Genomic DNA, 18,574 nt, shown 5'->3' with positions numbered 1-18,574 from the left:
AGAGGTGTGAGGCTTGGAATCTAATCAAGAGAAAACTGAGATTTTGAAGTTGAACATTTTGCACAAATTAATTGAATGTGATGATGGTTCTGGATACTTTGGTGATGTTGACAAGGCTGTGAGTGTGATGCTGAAACATCGCATGTGTTTATTAGGAACTGATATCATGATAGATTAATCAGAGTATCAAATATCTTCGTGCCCCACACGAGGAATCCTTTGCCAAACATGTCCATTTCACAGCCGACAAGACTAAGGGATGGTCGATAGGATTAACTCAACCAAGCCGATCCATGCCTGAATTATGCTAGTGATGGGAGAACTCCCAAATAAACCATGAGACGTGCTCCGCTGGCATATTGGAAATGCTCTCAACTAGAAGTGTTCATTTCCTCGATTTCTATTGGAAATAATGGATCTAGATAAATCGGTAAGGTTTGAGGAACCATGCATAATGCTGGGGGATGGGGGCAAAGCTGCTGATAATATCACAAGATTGGTATTGGCAATACCTTTGGGGTGTGTACTAAAATGCAGCTAGGGATCTCAGCAAAATACGCTGTTCATTGAGGTGTGATTGCTATGGGGACTGCTTCAAGCTTTCAGTTGGCATTTTGAGAGGCGAATAACATTTGAAGCACTTCTTCTTCATATCTCATTATTGGTATTGAACGGAAACAGGCCTATAAGGTCTTCTGTTTGAGACCATGGAGCTTTCAGTTGGCATTTTGAGAGGCAAATAACATTTGAAGCACTTCTTCTTCAAATCTCATTATTGGTATTGAACGGAAACAGGCCTATAAGGTCTTCTGTTTGAGACCATGGAGCTTTCAGTTGGCATTTTGAGAGGCAAATAACATTTGAAGCACTTCTTCTTCAAATCTCATTATTGGTATTGAACGGAAACAGGCCTATAAGGTCTTCTGTTTGAGACCATGGACGAGAGCATGATTATGAAGGCAATTCATCCGCAATAATTGGAAATAGTGGAACCTTCTGAACTCGAGGTTCTTATGATAAGACTTCCATTCATTAATCGTTGTAGACAATATGTAAGTCATCCTCGTTTTGTTATCAACTTCCACTGAGTTGAGAGTCTTTCCCTGATTACAATGAGTGCAATACTTCACTTCTACCAATCACCGTGTAAAGATGTGAAATCTGTTAATGTGCGAGATTTCCTGTTATGACAGCTACGAACAAGCTTGTGACATCCTCACCATCACCGCTACATGTATTTCATATTACGCTAATGCGTATCAGTGATGTATAGCTTGAACATGAGTCATTGTAATGCATGGTTTAGGCGCTGACACCATGACGGCAATGTCAGCATGGTCAGATTAATGTTCTGGTCAGTTTGCACGGAAGACGCGTTATGGACTTGTGATGTTTGTTGAAGTGGTGGTGGACTCACGTGATTTGATGGGAATAAGATTGGCTGAGAGGTTTTCATCTTTGATGGTGAAGGCTGAGGCACTCATGGCGTGGCTGCTTGGTACAATCAGGGGTCATTCCAGGGGTCAGTTGTGGACAGGAAGATCCCAAGTCAGGCCTACTGACTGAAGCTAAACACACTGTTTAGCTCACCTCTTAGCAGAGGTGAGCTTATCCCATACCGTGGCGTCCGTCGTCCGTCGTCGTCGTCGTCGTCGTCGTCGTCGTCGTCGTCGTCGTCGTCGGCGTCGTCGTCGTCGTCGTCGTCGTCCGTCGTCCGTTAGCAGGGCACGTTTCGTAACTGTTAGAGCTATTGAGTTGAAACTTGGTACACATGTACCCTTATGTAATGACACCTGGGAGACCAAGTTTCGGTCCGATTCGTTTCATGGTTTGGCCACCAGGGGGCCAAACGTTAAAAGTGAAAATATGCAATATCTCCCTCAATAGTAGTCGGGAAATTTTGAAAAAAATATGGTAGGTACTTCTAGCAAAGGTGCATCATATATCCTCCGGGTTTTTGATTTGACCTCCTTTTCAAGGTCACAGAGGTCAAATGGTGTAAATTGGCCGTTAGGATGTAACGATGGCACGTTTCTAAACTGCAATGACTATTGATACCAAATTTGGTACACATTTACCCCTTAGTCAGCTGATCTCAGGGACCGAAGTTTGGTCCAATATGATTCACCACTTGACCACCAGGGGGCAAAATCCAAAAACCTTAAAAATGTGATTATTCCTTAACTTCTTGCCCGATTGCCACCAATTTGATATCATGGGTACATCTAACCACCATACAGTATATATCACACAGGTTTTTAATTTGACCTTCTTGTCAAGGTCACAGACGTCAAATGGCGTAAATTCGCCGTCAGGCCGTAACAATGGCACGTTTCTTAACTGCAATGACTATTGATCACAAATTAAGTACACATGTACCCCTTGGTCAGGTGATCTCAGGTACTGAAGTTTGGTGCGATCTGATTTGCCGTTTGGCCTCCAGGGAGGGGGCCAAATCCTAAATTCTTCAAAATGCCATTATTCCTAGTAATGACTTGCCCGATTGGCACCAATTTTATATCATAGGTACATCTAATTCTAACAACCATTCAATGTGTCACCCGGGTCTTCTTTGATTTGACCTACTTTTCAAGGTCACAGAGGTCGAATGTACTGTAAATTGGCCATTTTGGGGAAATTGTAATTGCTTGGACCTACATCAAACCTAACACTACATGACACAAGACCATGCTCTTTATCCATCTTTCCTCCACATGAGGTGAGCACAATGGCCCTGGCCATTTCATTTAGAAAGCCGCACTTCTGAATATACAAACAACTTGGTCTACCTCCAAAATGTCAGGTGGTGAGTAATAGAGATTTCTGAAATGATAGTCCTTGCATGCTCTTCCAGAGAAGCCAGGGGGTAAAGAGCAATGGTCAAGACCGCCCAATAATCTTTGATCAGACTGCTCACCAACAAGACGAATGCCAGTACCATCTGTCTCATGACACCAATTGCATTCAGCTTCCATGCCCCTACTAACGAGACATTCCACATCAAGTGCCATTTCCACCTGCAGATGACGAGTGAACGCTTCTACGTCGGCACCTCTGCTGTTAAACCCACCTGATACTACCGGAGATCGTGTCATCGGGGAAATATGGGTGGAGTGGAAAGGAAACAGTGCTCTCCAAACTTCTGATCACCTCTTGAAGTGGTACAATCATCTAAACACGATGTTGCAATATCTGCAACATGTAAATGATGACATGTTTCCTGTCACTTGATCGACGAATAATCTTCTTCTTGCGGGAAAAAGTTGAGAAATTGCGATGGACGTTTATGTATTTTGGTAGACATAGCGTGACTTTCCTCTCCTTATCTGGCAAAAAATGACATGCTACGTGGTGATCTGGTGTTTCTAGAGATTTCCTGGGCAGAGAAGAAAAAGGGAATCTGTCAGCAGCCAGTCAACTGTTTGCAGCTTGGGAGCTGAGAATAAGTTTTCAGGTCGGTTTCTTGTTGATCAGTGTTTCCTTGGGTTGCTGGTTCCTCTTGGGTATTTCACCATTTTCTGAATGTCTGATTCGCTTGACCAACAAGCTCTTGCTGTCCATTCAGTCAAAAGTTGGTATGAAGTGATGGTTGTGAGAAGTGCTGGCTTGATGTCCCAAACGGGCCTCTGTCTCTTGGTATGACAAGGTGATGGATTAACACAACAGTCATGGTGAACTTTTAACCAAGCATGGTTCCGCCTGGATCATTCCTTCTGACAAACTTTCAGTTCTGAAGTAAACAGTTTGGGACTGGAGATGTTCTGTTAATGTGTTTTCCCCACAAGATGAAGAGATTGAGATCATGTTCCCTCAGCCTGAGGAAGTGCTCCTGACCTTGCCTGCTCCAGCTCGGTTGCTTCAGCACCTTTAGCCCTCCATCTTGCCTTGTACCATCAGTACGAGCTGTTCACCACCTCTTCTGCTCCTTCAGCTCTTCAATGCTTTCGTTTGCCTTGGGGTAATAACACTTCTTGCCACAAGTATCTTCCGTGCCTTATCTCCCTCCGGGGAAAAAAATATTGTGTCAAATCAAGTCAAATGTTGGTTTTTCTTGATCTCATTATTTGGAGATGCTGACAACATTTCACCATAATTGATGGATTGTTTTGCAGATCTATTTTGGTCCACTTGGGCTGTTCTTGGCATTTTCAACAAACATTTTAGAAAATAGTCGTTTTTTTCCAGGATGACTTGTAGATTTTTCTAAATGGAAGGAAACGTGGGCTCCAAAGAGCAACGTTTGCCAACCAATTGTGGCAGAGAAGAATTGGGATTGTTGTTTATGCCTTTCTTAAAAACCTTTCTCTCAAGGTATTGTTGCTTTTCAAGGCAGTTTTTGCTTTTGAAATGAGAGAAGAGCAGATGGAATAAGATACACAATATCTTGGCATTTGCCCAGTAAAGAGTGAGTGATCAAGAAAAAGAACTCATGATGAAATAAGTGGAAGTGTTCCTGGCAAAATGGCTCACCAACTAAATTGTCACACACCTAAAATAGGTTGATGGCAATCATTGCGGTTTCCCTAGTGACATATGAGAAATTATATCAGAGGTATCTGCCAATGGGTCTCCTCACAACGGATGATTAGTTCCTTACCAATCTGCTTGAGCTACATTGTAATGTTCATAGATCACCATTCTGGCACTTTCAGGATCCATAATACGATTCCTCTCTCTTGACAGGGAAAAAAGCCGGGGCAATCTGCCATGACACCTACTGTCTGTTCTTCATTTCATGTTTACCACATACATGTTATATCTGCACTGTTTCCATAGAATGCATAGCTGTATTGAGTCCAACTTAGCCTGAAGCCTGTTCTACCGTGTACAGTTGGAATATCTCCTTGTGTCCAGGAAGGAGGTGAAATCATTAGGGTGAAATGATTTTCTCCATTTCCTGTGACAATGATCGTTACTAAGTAATAACTTGTCCATTTTGTCATTATCATGTTTTTGAGCTGCGGTGTCTGACCTTTTTGCCTATTCGGCCAACTTTCTGGCAAATTCACATCTGGTTAGCTCTTTGGTCCTGCCATTTTCTGGTCAACATCTGCCAGTTTATCCACGGCTCATGAAATATTCAACCCTATAATTGGCACTTTCGAGGCATATTAGTTGTCTTTTATGACTTGCTAGTTTTGCAATTTGGTACAGGTGCTAAGCACTTTGTCACAGTTATCTGAAGTTGGAAGTTTGAACTATTCTCCTCTCACAAAAAGACATTTCTTGTGATAGTTAACCTCAGCCTGCAAGCGTCACTCTCTTCCATGAAAAACCAACATATCCACACTGAGACATTGTATGGAAATATTGCTTGAAGCATGTTTTTGAGAACGGGCACCTGTTAAAACAGATTTCTATTAGAAATTTATGGAGTTCTGTTTTAGTTGGAGTCATGCTAATGTCACACTAGGCCTGCCTCAAGGTAGTGTGAAAAATAGATGTGAAAAGCAGAAAACAGTGAAATACAAAAAAAACACAACAATAAAAGACCATCAAAAATATTGAAGAAGCACAAGCTTGTTTGTATTGCTTCCGGTTAATAAGATATCAACAAAGGAGAAACTGAGACAGGCAATCATTTCCACGCTATAACAAAACTGTAAATATGATCGAAAATCCCAATGTTCATTTGGCATTCTGCCATATGCCACTGTCCAAAATGATGAATGGGAGCTGGTAAAATTGATTGGGCCATTAAAATAGCGCCCTAATCTGATAGAGTGATCGGTTCTTGGACCATATATTCCGGTCGTGTATTAAGTTTTATGGCCATAACTGGGCAGAACGTGTCGGCATTGGTCACATTGCATACTACAATCACAGGAATAGTACACAAATGTCCACTCACCCATGGAGAATGGTCAGTTCCCTGGTTGTAATGGCATGATGTAATCTTCTAGAATAAAGAGTGGCCTTGGATTGATAGAGATTTAACTGAGGTGTACGACACGGGGTGATGAACAACAAAGGGGGCAAGGTGCACTGAGAATGGACAGACCACAAAGTAGAGAATAACATGGTTATAATGAATTCCTTCATCAGCATATTTGCGGAGGAAACAGGTTGATGGTAGACATTTTGATATTTCCATGTTTTCACTCAGTGTTCTTGCATAAATCATGGGGTTTTGTATTATGGATCAGTTGTTTATCGATTGATTATTGTTATTAATTGGTGTTTGATATGTGCTTTCGGAATGGAACCATGGCAGCGTCACCAAAGTTGATAGATAGATGTGAATTCCTGTTTACCTGGTGTGTGTGTGAAGCATGACACTCTGATGGGTACATCTGGTGAGGCATGCACTCACAGATCACCATGCTTTATGATTGAAGTTCAGTGTTGACATTCAGAGTGGACGTCTGCTCATCAAAGGACGTCTGCTTGTCAGTTAGTCCTCAGCCTGTCCTGATCTGCCTCAGTCCTGATCTGAAGTCGCTGCCCACCACCTGGTGAAGCTCAAAATTTGTTGTCAAATCAAATGGGTTTAAATTTGATAAATGAGATGCATTCATTAAAATGATTGAAATTCGATGTTGCAGACCTCAGGTGATGAGTGTCGTTTGTTCATCAGTTTGTCCTCAGCCTGGCCTGATCTGACTCACAACTGGAGTAGCTCACCAACCAGCTGTCTGCCACGGAATTTTCATCCATTTTTTCAGAGCGTGTGTCCTCATAGGTTCCTGACTCAGCCCGTACTACAACCCAGCTGACTGGTTGTAAATTTTTCACCACGGTTAATTATTGATCTTTCGTGAATGGTATTGCTACTCAAGGTTGACATGTCCAGATTTGATTGCTTTCCTATCAGTCTCCAATCACCGATGATCGTCAGTGTCCAGTCACTGATGATCTGGAGAGCGTTAGGGTCAGTATTACAACCAGGATACTAGGGTCAGGAGATCATAGGAGATGTGATTTCAGTTTAAAACCATGATGAATGGCATGCCTTTGTATCTACCATGCCTCCCCAGCCACTATAAACTGATTGTGTCCCAACTAACCGCGTCCAAACATCCTGTAATCCTTTTATGTCCCAATAACCCCTTGTCTAGCCTCATCAACTGACTGTTTGCCGTAAAACATTGGATTACGTAAATTTCCCCGAGTCTGTCAGTTGGTGTTTGGCAAGGAAACGGCTAGGCAATGAATAAGAATTGAGAAAATGACATGGGAATGCCAGTTAGTCGCTCTGTCTATATCTCTCGAATGAGAAGCAATTCTGTTGTGTTTGATCAACAAGCTTTGGTCGTTGCATACCACCAGTAGTTTATGTGGTAACCTCGATCCAGTAGGCAAGATATTTGGGGTTGGGGAGCGTCCTCGAAAACCACTTTATAACCCGAAGCAAACGTGTTTGCTGATGTTCCCTCCTGCTCATCAGTTACCTTAACACGTTTGCCACAGTTTGACCGACTTCTTGATAGATGTTTGGATGATACTTCAGTTTGATTGCGACCGTTCTCAGATATGACAATAGCAGGCAAGGATAAAAAAGAAACAATTGATGCTCACGAGCATGCCAACCTTAATGAGTTCAGGAAATTGAACGTAGAAACAAACTTGTGCAGCCTTTTATGATAGCGAGCCATCCAGCAATTGATCATGCTCAAGACCGTGATTCATGTTTCATTTGAGTGATCGAACATGGTGTTAGGTAGCGACACTTGGATAAACCAGTTGGTAAACTCATGTGCAATGGCTGCATTCATCGCCAAATTGATCCTAGCGCCAGTTATTAGATCAGTTGAACGGTATCTGTTTTCCTGGCATTCAGATATGGTGTCTTATTTTCAATTACCATGGAAAGGTCGTAGATGGTATGGTCACGCTAGTCGATATCACTTGTGTAATTCTAACAGACATGTCATGGTGATAGTGCCGTGCAGATTTTAGGGGGGCGTAATGATGCGATATCAGCATCATCTCCGGAGCTGGAGTGATACATGAGAACCTTATCCTTGATTGACCAAATTAGACTTCTGTGGCAACCTTACAACTTGGACTGTGCCTCCATATGTGACCCGCTCTACCAAAACTAGGCGCTTGTCGCATCTGAACTTGACAGGTTGATACGGACTTGTTGTTCATTTCCCTATTGTAGACCTTTTGTGAAATGTGACCAAATCAGTTTGTAATAGATTTCACAAAAGGTCTACAATAGGGAAATGAACAACAAGTCCGTATCAACCTGTCAAGTTCAGATGCGACAAGCGCCTAGTTTTGGTAGACCGAGTCACTTATTACACCCATGTACTTTATAATGGGAAAACGTGATGAGTTGTGAGTCAGGTTGGATGTGCATGTCTATGAGCCGCTCCCTGCTTTCGTAGCTATCAAAGCCCGGGTACCTGTTGTCGATGTTTGAGCCTCAGGAATATGATTCACCATCTTTTGTAGACGATGACATGATATTTCTCTCATGACCTTGATGCTTTACCAGAAAACAAGGTATAGAGGTGTAGCTCTCATGTCATTTGGCTTGCTTATTGGGTTGGTGACAATTTGAAACTTCCTTGGTGTGGTAAAGACATTCTCCTGCTTGGTGTTCTTCCGTAAACGTCAAACCTGGCAGGTCACATCCTGCAATCATGTCTCATTTTCCTGCCATCGACTGGAGGAGTGTCCCAGCCGTGTGTCGTTGGTTATAATGACCTGTCAGCACCTTGTGGATGATATGTGCTCAACCCTTCACATATTATCATCATCTCAATCTGCAAGGGTCACGATCAGCCGGGGCTAGATTGGTAGTGAGGAGGTCAAGTGAGCATGGAAGAAGACTTCCTTCTTGACATTAACTTTGTTCTGTTCATCATGATCTTGCCATCTGACCAGTGAGCTATAACCCAAAGCAGATTCATTTCTATATAATTTCTCTCAAGATGGTGATTGAAATGGCCATCTTAACATCTTTGATATTTGTGATATACTGCAACAAAGCAAGATGTTGAGAGTTCTATACTGAAAGCAATGAGAGAATGATTATCATGTGAAAGACTGATGGAACTTATTGGTCTGGTAATGACCTGTCAACCTCTTGGTGGTGATGACACTGAACATGCAATGTCATGTCTCGTAGCACCTGTACTGTCATCATCTCAGATCAGATGAAGTTATGATGATATTGGATACGAGGGACTCAATCGAAGATAATGTCAGGGTAATAGGGATATAAGTGTATTTCAGTTTGGCTGTGTTGGCTCCAACTCTAGGTATACATCATGTATGTACCAGGGAGGCTCCCTGTCTGGAAGCAGCTGAAACAGTTGCCCCTGGTGTTCGGAACTGATGCCCCTCAGGAATCAGCCTGTGCTTTGGGAAGTTGAAGTCTTGTTCGGTATCTGATGAATGCCACTGAAAACCATGACAAAATGCTGTTTATCTTGCTTTGGTAATAAACAATCTGGCTAATGAAAATCACTCAAGTATTGTTCTTTTATTGAACACCAAGGTTCTCTGGAATCCATTGTCATATTACTTACATCAGCAAGTGTGTTTTAGTTCAGCAAATGGATTGGTCCTTAGCCAATCATCAAAGGTCTCTTTCCTACAAAGGGCATTCCACAACCATGTCATTGAAACCTGACAGTGCAATGTCTATGGACGTGTCACTGGTAAAGTGATCATGTTGGGTGAAATCTGATGTGTCACTTTAACTTGAGGTGAACAACTTGTACATTCTGTGAAGTCATGTGCTCATATGTTGGTTCTTGATTGGGTGAAAGCACATGTTAAGTACACGATAAGTATTGATGGAGATCAGGTATTATTCATCTTGCTAATGGCCTTAAAGGCGCCCTCAAGTACAGGTGTCTTCAAACCAGAAGGTGTCTAATCCTTTTATGGGTCGAACCGCCTCGGGTCTTTATATGAGACATTAGCTGCTAATGTCACAAGGAAGTGAAAGGCGTCTGTAATCCCATTACTGGCCATTTGTTGACATATCATCAAAGGTATTGCTTGATTGTATCAGGAGGTTTTGGTGTGGGTCTGTTACCCAATAAAGGTGGGTGTGCGGCTGAGTATTCTCAAAACGTCCAATCATACTTTGTCAAGCTAATGAATATCAGTCTCTTTCCATCTCTGTCATTAACGATACTTACCTCAGATGACACATGGCTGATTGAATGAGCCTTTCCCTATTGATTTTCAGGGCCTTGGCTGTAGTCCCCTGCTTCTGCCTTTCGAAGCGAATCTTTCTGTACAGATATGGATGAGATAATCTGGCCAAACTGAACTGGGCTGCAGCGAGAATATGATGCTCTTGTAGAAGGCCGGGGACATGGCAACTAAATCCCTACTCCCAAATATGACATTTTATGATTCCAAATCTGATGTGTTTTGCATTCTTTTCTCTTTCTAGGGTATTGTTTCTTGTTGTTCCAAGATGAGATGTCGGTGCAGGCCCTGATAGACGCCTGCATTGTGGACGATGAGAAGTTGTATTGGTGTGTCTCTAGTCCTACTATGAAAGATAAGCCAGTAAGTTGAAGCCAACTTCTAATTCTATTCTACGCTACTGTCCTCCACGGTACTTCAAAGAGACAGACATTGTTTATACTTGATACATGTACCTGCATCATCGGGTACTACAACTGTTTCGTGGCATTATTTCAGTGGACAGCCTTAGAAAGCTGTGCAAGAGAAATATGGTGCCCTGACTGCAATATGCCCCCTAAGCTTAGCGAAAAGTTGACAACATTCTTATTTCTCTCAAAGGTACAGATCCGACCTTGGAACCTTAGTGATTCAGACTTTGTGATGGATGGGTCCCAGCCCCTGGACCCTAGAAAGACGATCTTTGTTGGGGGTGTGCCGAGACCTCTTAGAGCTGGTAAGTTCGCTTTATTTCCTTCCTTCTTTTGACGACCAGGCACCTTCCGATGGGATGAAATGTGTGAAGCGCCAAACATTACAGTGTCCGTATTGAAGGATTAAGCTGGTGGCTGCTCTTGTTATGATGCAGCACAGAATGTCAAGAATCAGATTGAAAATTAGCAATTTAAATTCAGACAGTCAGCTTGTGCATGCCAAGTTGGTGTAAAACCAGGTACGTTCCGGCAATTTAAATTTGAAGCCATCGTAAATGAGAGGTTGATGATGTTTAATCTCACTGTTTATGGGCATACATTGAACGTGGATCTTCAGCGATTCTAGATTTTTCTTCAGATTATAACTTTGTGAAGGAAATTAAGGATCATTTAGATTAAAAAAACATCATGCAAAATCTGGCCCGTTGGGTTTAAATTGTGAATTTAGGAGCAATTAGAGATTCATTTCTCGAATGAAACGACAGCCTTTCTTTGCTTTCGAGGAAGAAACGACATGCTTTCCTTCACTTATTGGAAGAAAAGACTGTCTTTCTTTGCGTTTTAGGAAGAAACAAGAGGTTTTCTCTCATTTCTCAAATGAATCGACTGCCTTGCTTTGCTTTCGAGGAAGAAACGACACATCACATACTAATTTTTTGATTTGAAATACATTTTATACACTATACAGTATACATGTAGCAGGTTTCTTAACCAGCATGAATTCCTGGCCTTTTCATTTTCTGTGCCTTTTCCCTGCATCAAAAGCTTTCAGAGTGCAACAGGTAAAAAACTATGCATAGTATCCATGGAGAGTATTCATGTCTCGGAACATGAGAATCCAACGTGCTCAAATACCTAACAAATTGTGTTAACTTTCCTGAAATTGCTTCCTCGATCTCGTAACGAGCTGGCTCTGTGTGATTATTGTTCTCTGTGGAGCACAGGATCTGTGGGGAAATTTTATCAAGAGCTCAGGTTCTTATCTCTCGGTGGATAAAACAGCAATCCAAGTACCATTAGGCTTGAATGTTTGCTGTTACTGAGTTGCACATGGTTTTGGAAGATATTCAGAGGTGATTTCTGTTCAGTAGTCTGGTTGGAAAATAGATTATAGTGACAATGAAGGACAGGTTTGGTACACAAATTCGGTGAAATCTGACTCAAGCTCTCGGCTTATCGATGGTGCGGCTGTAAAGTGCCTGATGGAAAGTCAACTTGATGTTATTCTCGATAGAATGGTTGGCCTTGGGCAGCTTTCTATCATCAGATTAGCTCTCGACATTGTTTATTGTGCTGTGTCATCTTGGAGTCAAGACTCTGTTGCTCATGTCCCTCGGGATGCTGGCATGTTGTATCTTAACTAATATTCATGAGAATGGGTGGAAAAAAGATACGCTATACTGTCCCTGCATGTTGAGTAGCTCTCTCAAACATTTACGATCTCGGACTAGAAGTTCAATTTGCCAGACTTGTCCTTGTTGTCCATCAGTTTGGTATCTTGACTAGGTTTATACCAGCCTTTTCAACTCAGATGTCTACCCACACGTGAATTGGAAGGCAACCCGGCCTGACCTGTCATCTCGAGGGGGGGGGGGGGGAATACAATACGACATTCCCTCCGCATCCACCCTAATGAATCATGTAGAAATGTACCGAGAACAGCCAGCGGCTGAATTAGCCGAATCGCAAATACCTCACACGACAACCTTTCCGTTTCACCAGAGCCCAGGGTAGCTATGTCCTCTTCAAATAATCTCTGCATGTTATGCTGAGAGCCACTAATGAGTGGTGACATGGACTGAAGTCACATACGCGGGTAGGACATGGGGAAAATGTCGGCGTTGTTGCTTGGTGGGTAAAAACATTGGCCAAAGCTAATATTGTTACAGAAGCTTCCTTTGAGCTGTTACTTAGACAGGAATCTTGTTTGTTTTGTGCTGTTGCAGAGACAATGTAATCTGATTGAAGTTGTGTATGAGAGAGGTTGTGGTTGGTAGGATGAAAGAGATGGCCAAAGCTACCACCATCACAAAAACTTGTTTTCAGCTTTCATACTCCAAGCTAAAGTTTCGCTTCCATTAAAAGGTGTTGTTGCTTTGCCTGTTGGTCATGATCCTCCCCGTGTAAAGCAATCAAAATATTGGCCGATCCTACAGAATAGATTTCTCTACAAAAAAGAAATAGTTCAAAATAACTGTAGACATAAGCTCTCAATCCCTGCCCACTTGCTCAGATTTGCAAAAAACCCATTACTGTATTCACAGTCGATTGTAACATTTTTTGCAACCCATTACATAAAATATTATAAAAATCCCCAATCCTGTTGGCTACAAAAACACAAGGGAGTGCCAAAACTTGGCTACAGTCGAATGTTTTTTAATCCATTAGCACTAAAGGAAATCAATGCCTGTAGGTGTCACCTGCTTCTACTGGAATAATCGGGTTAAATGGTTTCTCCAATTTGATTTAATGACGATTTGTACGTAAGGGATATGAATGGTTTAAAGTTATCAAGTGATGAGGCTCCCAGGTTTCATATTTTCTGTGAATTTCTATGAAAACCTGCCTCATCATGGCCGCTAAGGATGTTTTACGATTTGCCTGAGACTCTTGTAGCATTCCTGCCTCAATTACCTGGCCATAAACTAATGAAAATGGCTGTTTACCTCATCGAGTGTTTAGTTAGGCATGCAGACACCTTGTGTAGGGCGTCATTGTTGAATGCAGTGACACATTCATGACTCAAGAGGAAATTGAATTATTCAGGACATGGGCATTTTTATTGATGGACACTGTGCACTTGGTGACCCCAAAGATCATGAATTCTCATCAGAAACCAAAGATCATGAATTCTCATCAGAAAAGAAGTCAAACCTGCAGCATCAAAGATTGATACGAAGTAGCATTTTTGCATCTTGCTCCTCTCCAACCTTGACCCCGAATTCCACGCCCGACACCTCCATATCACTCATCACTCTCTTGGCAGTATCTCATTAGCATCTAGCGACTTTTTTGCCATCCACAAGACAGAGATTCTCATCTCGTTTTTTCTGTGAGAAATTGCTAATGGAACTGATGTGGCGGATGATAAACGTTTCCCCTCGAGCTGCTGCTCAGGCTCCGATTCCTCCGTGCGTGTTTCTCCCTGGTGACAGCCAACGATTCCATGATACCATCTCAGCTACAGAGGCTGCACTGCTCCCTACATTGGAGAAGTCTAATGCTGCTTTGAAAGCCTTAGAGGGAGGCATAACGCCGTACGTAGTTGCCAGCATAGTCATCATTTCTCCCTCCACACAACTTCATCCCGACAAGGCTTCAGATGATCTTTATTGAACAGGATTAAGACAGAAGGGCCCCAAACAAGTAGTTGATGGTGTAGTAGTGTCAAATTGCGATACTGCTGGCCTCGATGATGATCTTGTGTTGGCCTTCCTCGCTACTGAGCTTTGCCTTGAGAAGCGCTCTGGCTTCTGGAAACAGTCAACAAGGTTCTATTGAAGAGGAAACTGCAGACATTTCTTGAATGTCAACATCGTTACCTCACTTTACATAGACCAGGAAACGTACCACCGCTTCTGAGGTAAAGAAACTCCTCGCCGGCATTTGCGATAAGAAAATTCCAATAGCGATTTGCATGTTATAAAAATTGTATAGTGTTCATTCGATCGGCGAGATATGACGGGCATTCCTATCATCCTGTGGGAGACCACGTTCATGGAACATCACAGAAATTACATTAGCCTATCTCAAAGTCAATTATGGTGGACACCGGAGTTGTTAGCTCTAATCAAGCTTGTGCGCCTCAATCAGTCGGCGAGAGACTTCTTAGGTGTGCGTAGCGAGTAATTATATGTAATCGATGTGGTTATGTTATTATGAAAGCTGGGGCCCGTTTGTGCCTCTCTCAATCTCAAGTCAGTGGTTTTGAGTTGGTAAAGGCTACGTCTTTGATTTGTTGTCTTTATGGAAGCGTTTATAAAGCATGTTCTCAGGTCAGGCCGGGAGGGTGCCATCTTGGATCTGCTTGTAGCTTCCCTAGAACTCGAAAACCTTGCTACAACATTCAACTTGCCTTGATATAGTCAGTAAGTAAAGGCCTTGTGGCCAGGTCAATCTTGGTGAGTTTGTGATGGACTGTATCAACGTTGCGGTGTTCGTCATTTTGGCCGTTATCTGCGCCAACTAGTTGATGAATAATTACATCATTTGAATTCGAGTAACAGCCATGTGAGACGTGTGCAACGCGATGACATCATCAAGTGCTTGTCGAGAATGGTTTATTAGTCCCGTCACCTCGTCTCCTAGCCAACTGTTACTCATTGCCCACCAAGATGATGTGCTGAAATGCTTCATGGTGAATCAGGACCAATCTGTGGTTGTGATCAACCTTGAAGAGCTGGTTAGAAAAAGACAAACCTTCATCCGGCTTCTTCATGAGATGAAAAATGGTGATGTCTGATGGGGACGGCTTTGTTTGGCTAATTCAAGGTTGTGTAATTAGATCTATCAACTGGGATGGGAGAGGGTATTGAGCCAATCAGCCTTGCAGAAACGGTAGAGAAAGTCTCGACTAATTGCTTCAAGATATGTAGCATTATCCAGGTAGCATTGTCTCATTGGAATTTGTTTTGGTGACTTTGCTGTGGACCTTCATAAGTGCTCTTTCGGGAGCAGAAGCTTTTTAGCAAAGTATGCCTAATTGGAAGGTTTGTTGATTTGGCTAATAAGGAGAGAAAGTTTCAGCTAGGAGTTCACCATTCGGTACAGAATGGCTACATATAGATGCGCCCCAGGTTGTTCTGCAACCAGAGCATCTTGATGGTGATGGGTGAAGTATCCTCCAGATCAACATGTGATGTAATGATGAAGTCAATACGAAGCCTGCGGGAACCCAAGGCCATCTCTAGATCAATTTGTCTGAGATCAAGTCTGTTAGAAAGAACCCGCTGACCTTGGATGGCTTCGTGTGTTGGATTACCAATGTTCATGTGTCAGATTTCCAATTTACTGATACCAATACAGTTGCCTGACCAACACTGATGAGAATATGAGATGGTTTGCTTCAAAGGTTGGGGTCCTGGTTGCTCCGGCTGTGAGACATTGAACTGGGGGTTAGAGTGTGTAGGGGGTGGTACAACCATGTTGCCCTTGATGTTCTGGCTGGTGAGAGGGACATATTCCGATGGAGAGGCAAAGTAGTTTGACCTTTATTCGTTTGTATACTCTGACAAGTACACTGATGGATGCCACGGGCAGCCCTGCCTCCGGGCTACCGTCCTTCGATCACCCTACACCCATTGAAGCCTTTTAAACGCAAATGTCCAATCATGACAGCTTTATCGATCAGGTATTTTCAGATCAGTTGGCAAGTTCATGTTAGACAGGGATGTTGTGTGTGAAAATGTACTGCAAGTTTGTGTTTGCTAGGTATGAGGCAGACAATGATGATCATTCCACCCTGGAATTATGCTCCCAAAACAAGTGCACTTTCACTTGATCATCAAGAGGTGGTTCGGATTCATCTTCTCCTGAAACGCACTGTATGCTATCAACAGTTTGTTCCCCTTTAAGTTGGCCAGATATGTAAGTGCCCATGGACCTGGCTCTGTATACAATGTCCACCTCAATCCATGACTGAAACAGTTACCATCTTCATGTTACAAAGGTGAAACATTGATGCTTCAGTATCTTTGTCACATTAGACTTGCTGGTCTGGGGCCGGCCCCTCCAGACTGGCAGCTGCCAAGGGCTGTACATCATCTGAATTAGCTTCAGTTCAATCATGTTACAGTTGAGGTGGATTACTAGAAGGTCAGAGGTCAGCCTGTCCAAAGTATCAAACTCTGGCTCTTTTGCTCAGATGAAGCTATCAAAGTCCATTAACTGGAGACATATTGAATTGTTGACATTCGTGATATTCAATTCCAACACCAGAATTCAAATGGCGACAAAAATGTGCCGATCATGAAAATGTGAATATCAACGTCAATAAAGCACCAACTCTATTTCCTTCATGCCAAGATAGGCTCGTCTGTTTAACAATCCTGAATGCCGAAACCAATCGATTAGGCGAGCAAGGTGCAACCCTAGCGTAACTTTTTCATTAAAATTAAAACCTTTTGTCACTTGAGTTGGGAAGAATGCAATCTGTGATCGAATTCTTGAACACGACTCTGACTCTTAACTCCGCCGCCCCGAGCAATCCAATTTTCAACATGTCGCCGTGTCATGAATTAGGAATGATGTGGCGGAATCTCTCAGGGATGGGGGCATCGTGTCGGCAATGGTGGAAGACATGAGCACAGATCTGTTGCAAGCAAAGTCTAACACAGCAACAAGGCTACAGGCAAACCTCAGTGGTATCTCAGTTGTATTGGATGGCTGAGATTTGTCTTCTGCAGAAGACAATGTCTGCAGTGTTCTTGTACTGATGTGCCCTCCATCAGAATACCGGGTAGAACCTGGAAGGGTGAAACACACATACTTATTTGTGGTTTAAATAAACAATTTTAAGTCCTGATATTATGACCTGGGGCATTTCCAGTTCAATTGATTTGATTCATTGCTTTTCATCGATATCCGTTATTGACAATTTGATTAAAAACGTCAATATGGTGATCACTGATGGGTAGAAAAAGTGCAATCCCTCCAGTAATGGGAAAGTGTTCTTGGAATGAATGAATCAGAATCGTCTTCAACCTGGTTGTTGCACAGCAGACGTGCTTAGACAGAAAGACACAAGGTTACTGAGGCTGCTTGCAAGGACCCTGGATGTCATTCTACCCTGGATATTGGTTTCTTGAAAGGTTTCACAATATCGGTACCTACATGTAGAACCTTGCCACCAAGAACACCCTGGAGATGCGACCTTTTCTGGGTGTCCTCGCTGAGGAAATTTCAGCTCGGTCTGTCGGGGTGAACATCGGACCCTTTTGGAAGAGAGGTGTCCATTTGAAAGAGGTGTCCATTAGGAGAGGTTGCCTGAACTTAAAACAGGAGTTCAGTGATGGCTTTGAATCTACATGAAAGGCTGAGAATAGAGAGCCACCCCCACAGTGTATCTGGTAATCCCCGAGGCTATCAACACCCAGTGGTATATGAAATAGACAGTTTATTTATACCAAAAGAATACAATGGATTCTTTATACATTTGGGAGGCTGTGTCAAAACGTTTGAGGCGTATCACATGTTGACTTGAGTTATTCCGTGTAGGCAACCTGAAATTCTTCTGAGACGAACTATCCTTTTGTACTTGCATCGTTATGGCAAGACTGCTCAATTATTAAATATGTTTCAGGGAACAAGAGCTTATTGTAGATAGGCTTCGAGAGATATTGAGCTGTTGCAGACAATAGATAAAAAATATTTATTTTGTTTCGTACAAAAATATCAAGGTTATCAAATATCAGTGTGGCTTTATACAAAGGTGATGAACAACATTTTCAGATAAGGACCCAGTTTATTAGTTCATCCAAATGCCGATGGTCCTATTCTTTCTAATTTCTAGAGCCAGGTCAAAACTTTTGATCCCCTTTGGCAAGTCGCTTATCCTATGTTTTGATTCTCTCTTTCCAGTTGAGCTTGCCATGATAATGGACCGTCTTTACGGAGGAGTGTGTTACGCTGGTATCGACACGGATCCCGAGCTGAAGTATCCAAAGGGGGCTGGACGGGTAGCGTTCTCCAACCAGCAGAGTTACATAGCCGCCATTAGTGCAAGATTTGTTCAGCTTCAACATGGTGATATTGACAAGAGG

At 42.6% G+C, this 18,574-nt stretch overlaps 1 protein-coding gene across 4 annotated transcripts in view; it reads left to right on the top strand.

The window, feature by feature from the left end:
- LOC135489318 (cytoplasmic polyadenylation element-binding protein 2-like) overlaps positions 1-18,574 on the top strand; it is a 109,451-nt gene that overhangs the window by 75,793 nt on the left and 15,084 nt on the right. For all 4 annotated transcript variants that reach the window (XM_064774625.1, XM_064774623.1, XM_064774624.1 and 1 more), the window contains 3 exons: positions 10,367-10,485; positions 10,723-10,837; positions 18,393-18,574. In XM_064774625.1, coding sequence (XP_064630695.1) covers positions 10,367-10,485; positions 10,723-10,837; positions 18,393-18,574 — 416 coding nt within the window. The remainder of the gene's footprint in view (positions 1-10,366; positions 10,486-10,722; positions 10,838-18,392) is intronic.

The sequence above is a fragment of the Lineus longissimus genome, chromosome 6 (genome assembly GCF_910592395.1).
Source record: "Lineus longissimus chromosome 6, tnLinLong1.2, whole genome shotgun sequence".
Classification (NCBI taxonomy): Eukaryota; Metazoa; Nemertea; class Pilidiophora; order Heteronemertea; family Lineidae; genus Lineus; species Lineus longissimus.
Note: the sequence above shows the minus strand (reverse complement) of the source record. Positions and strands in the feature narration are given on the sequence as shown.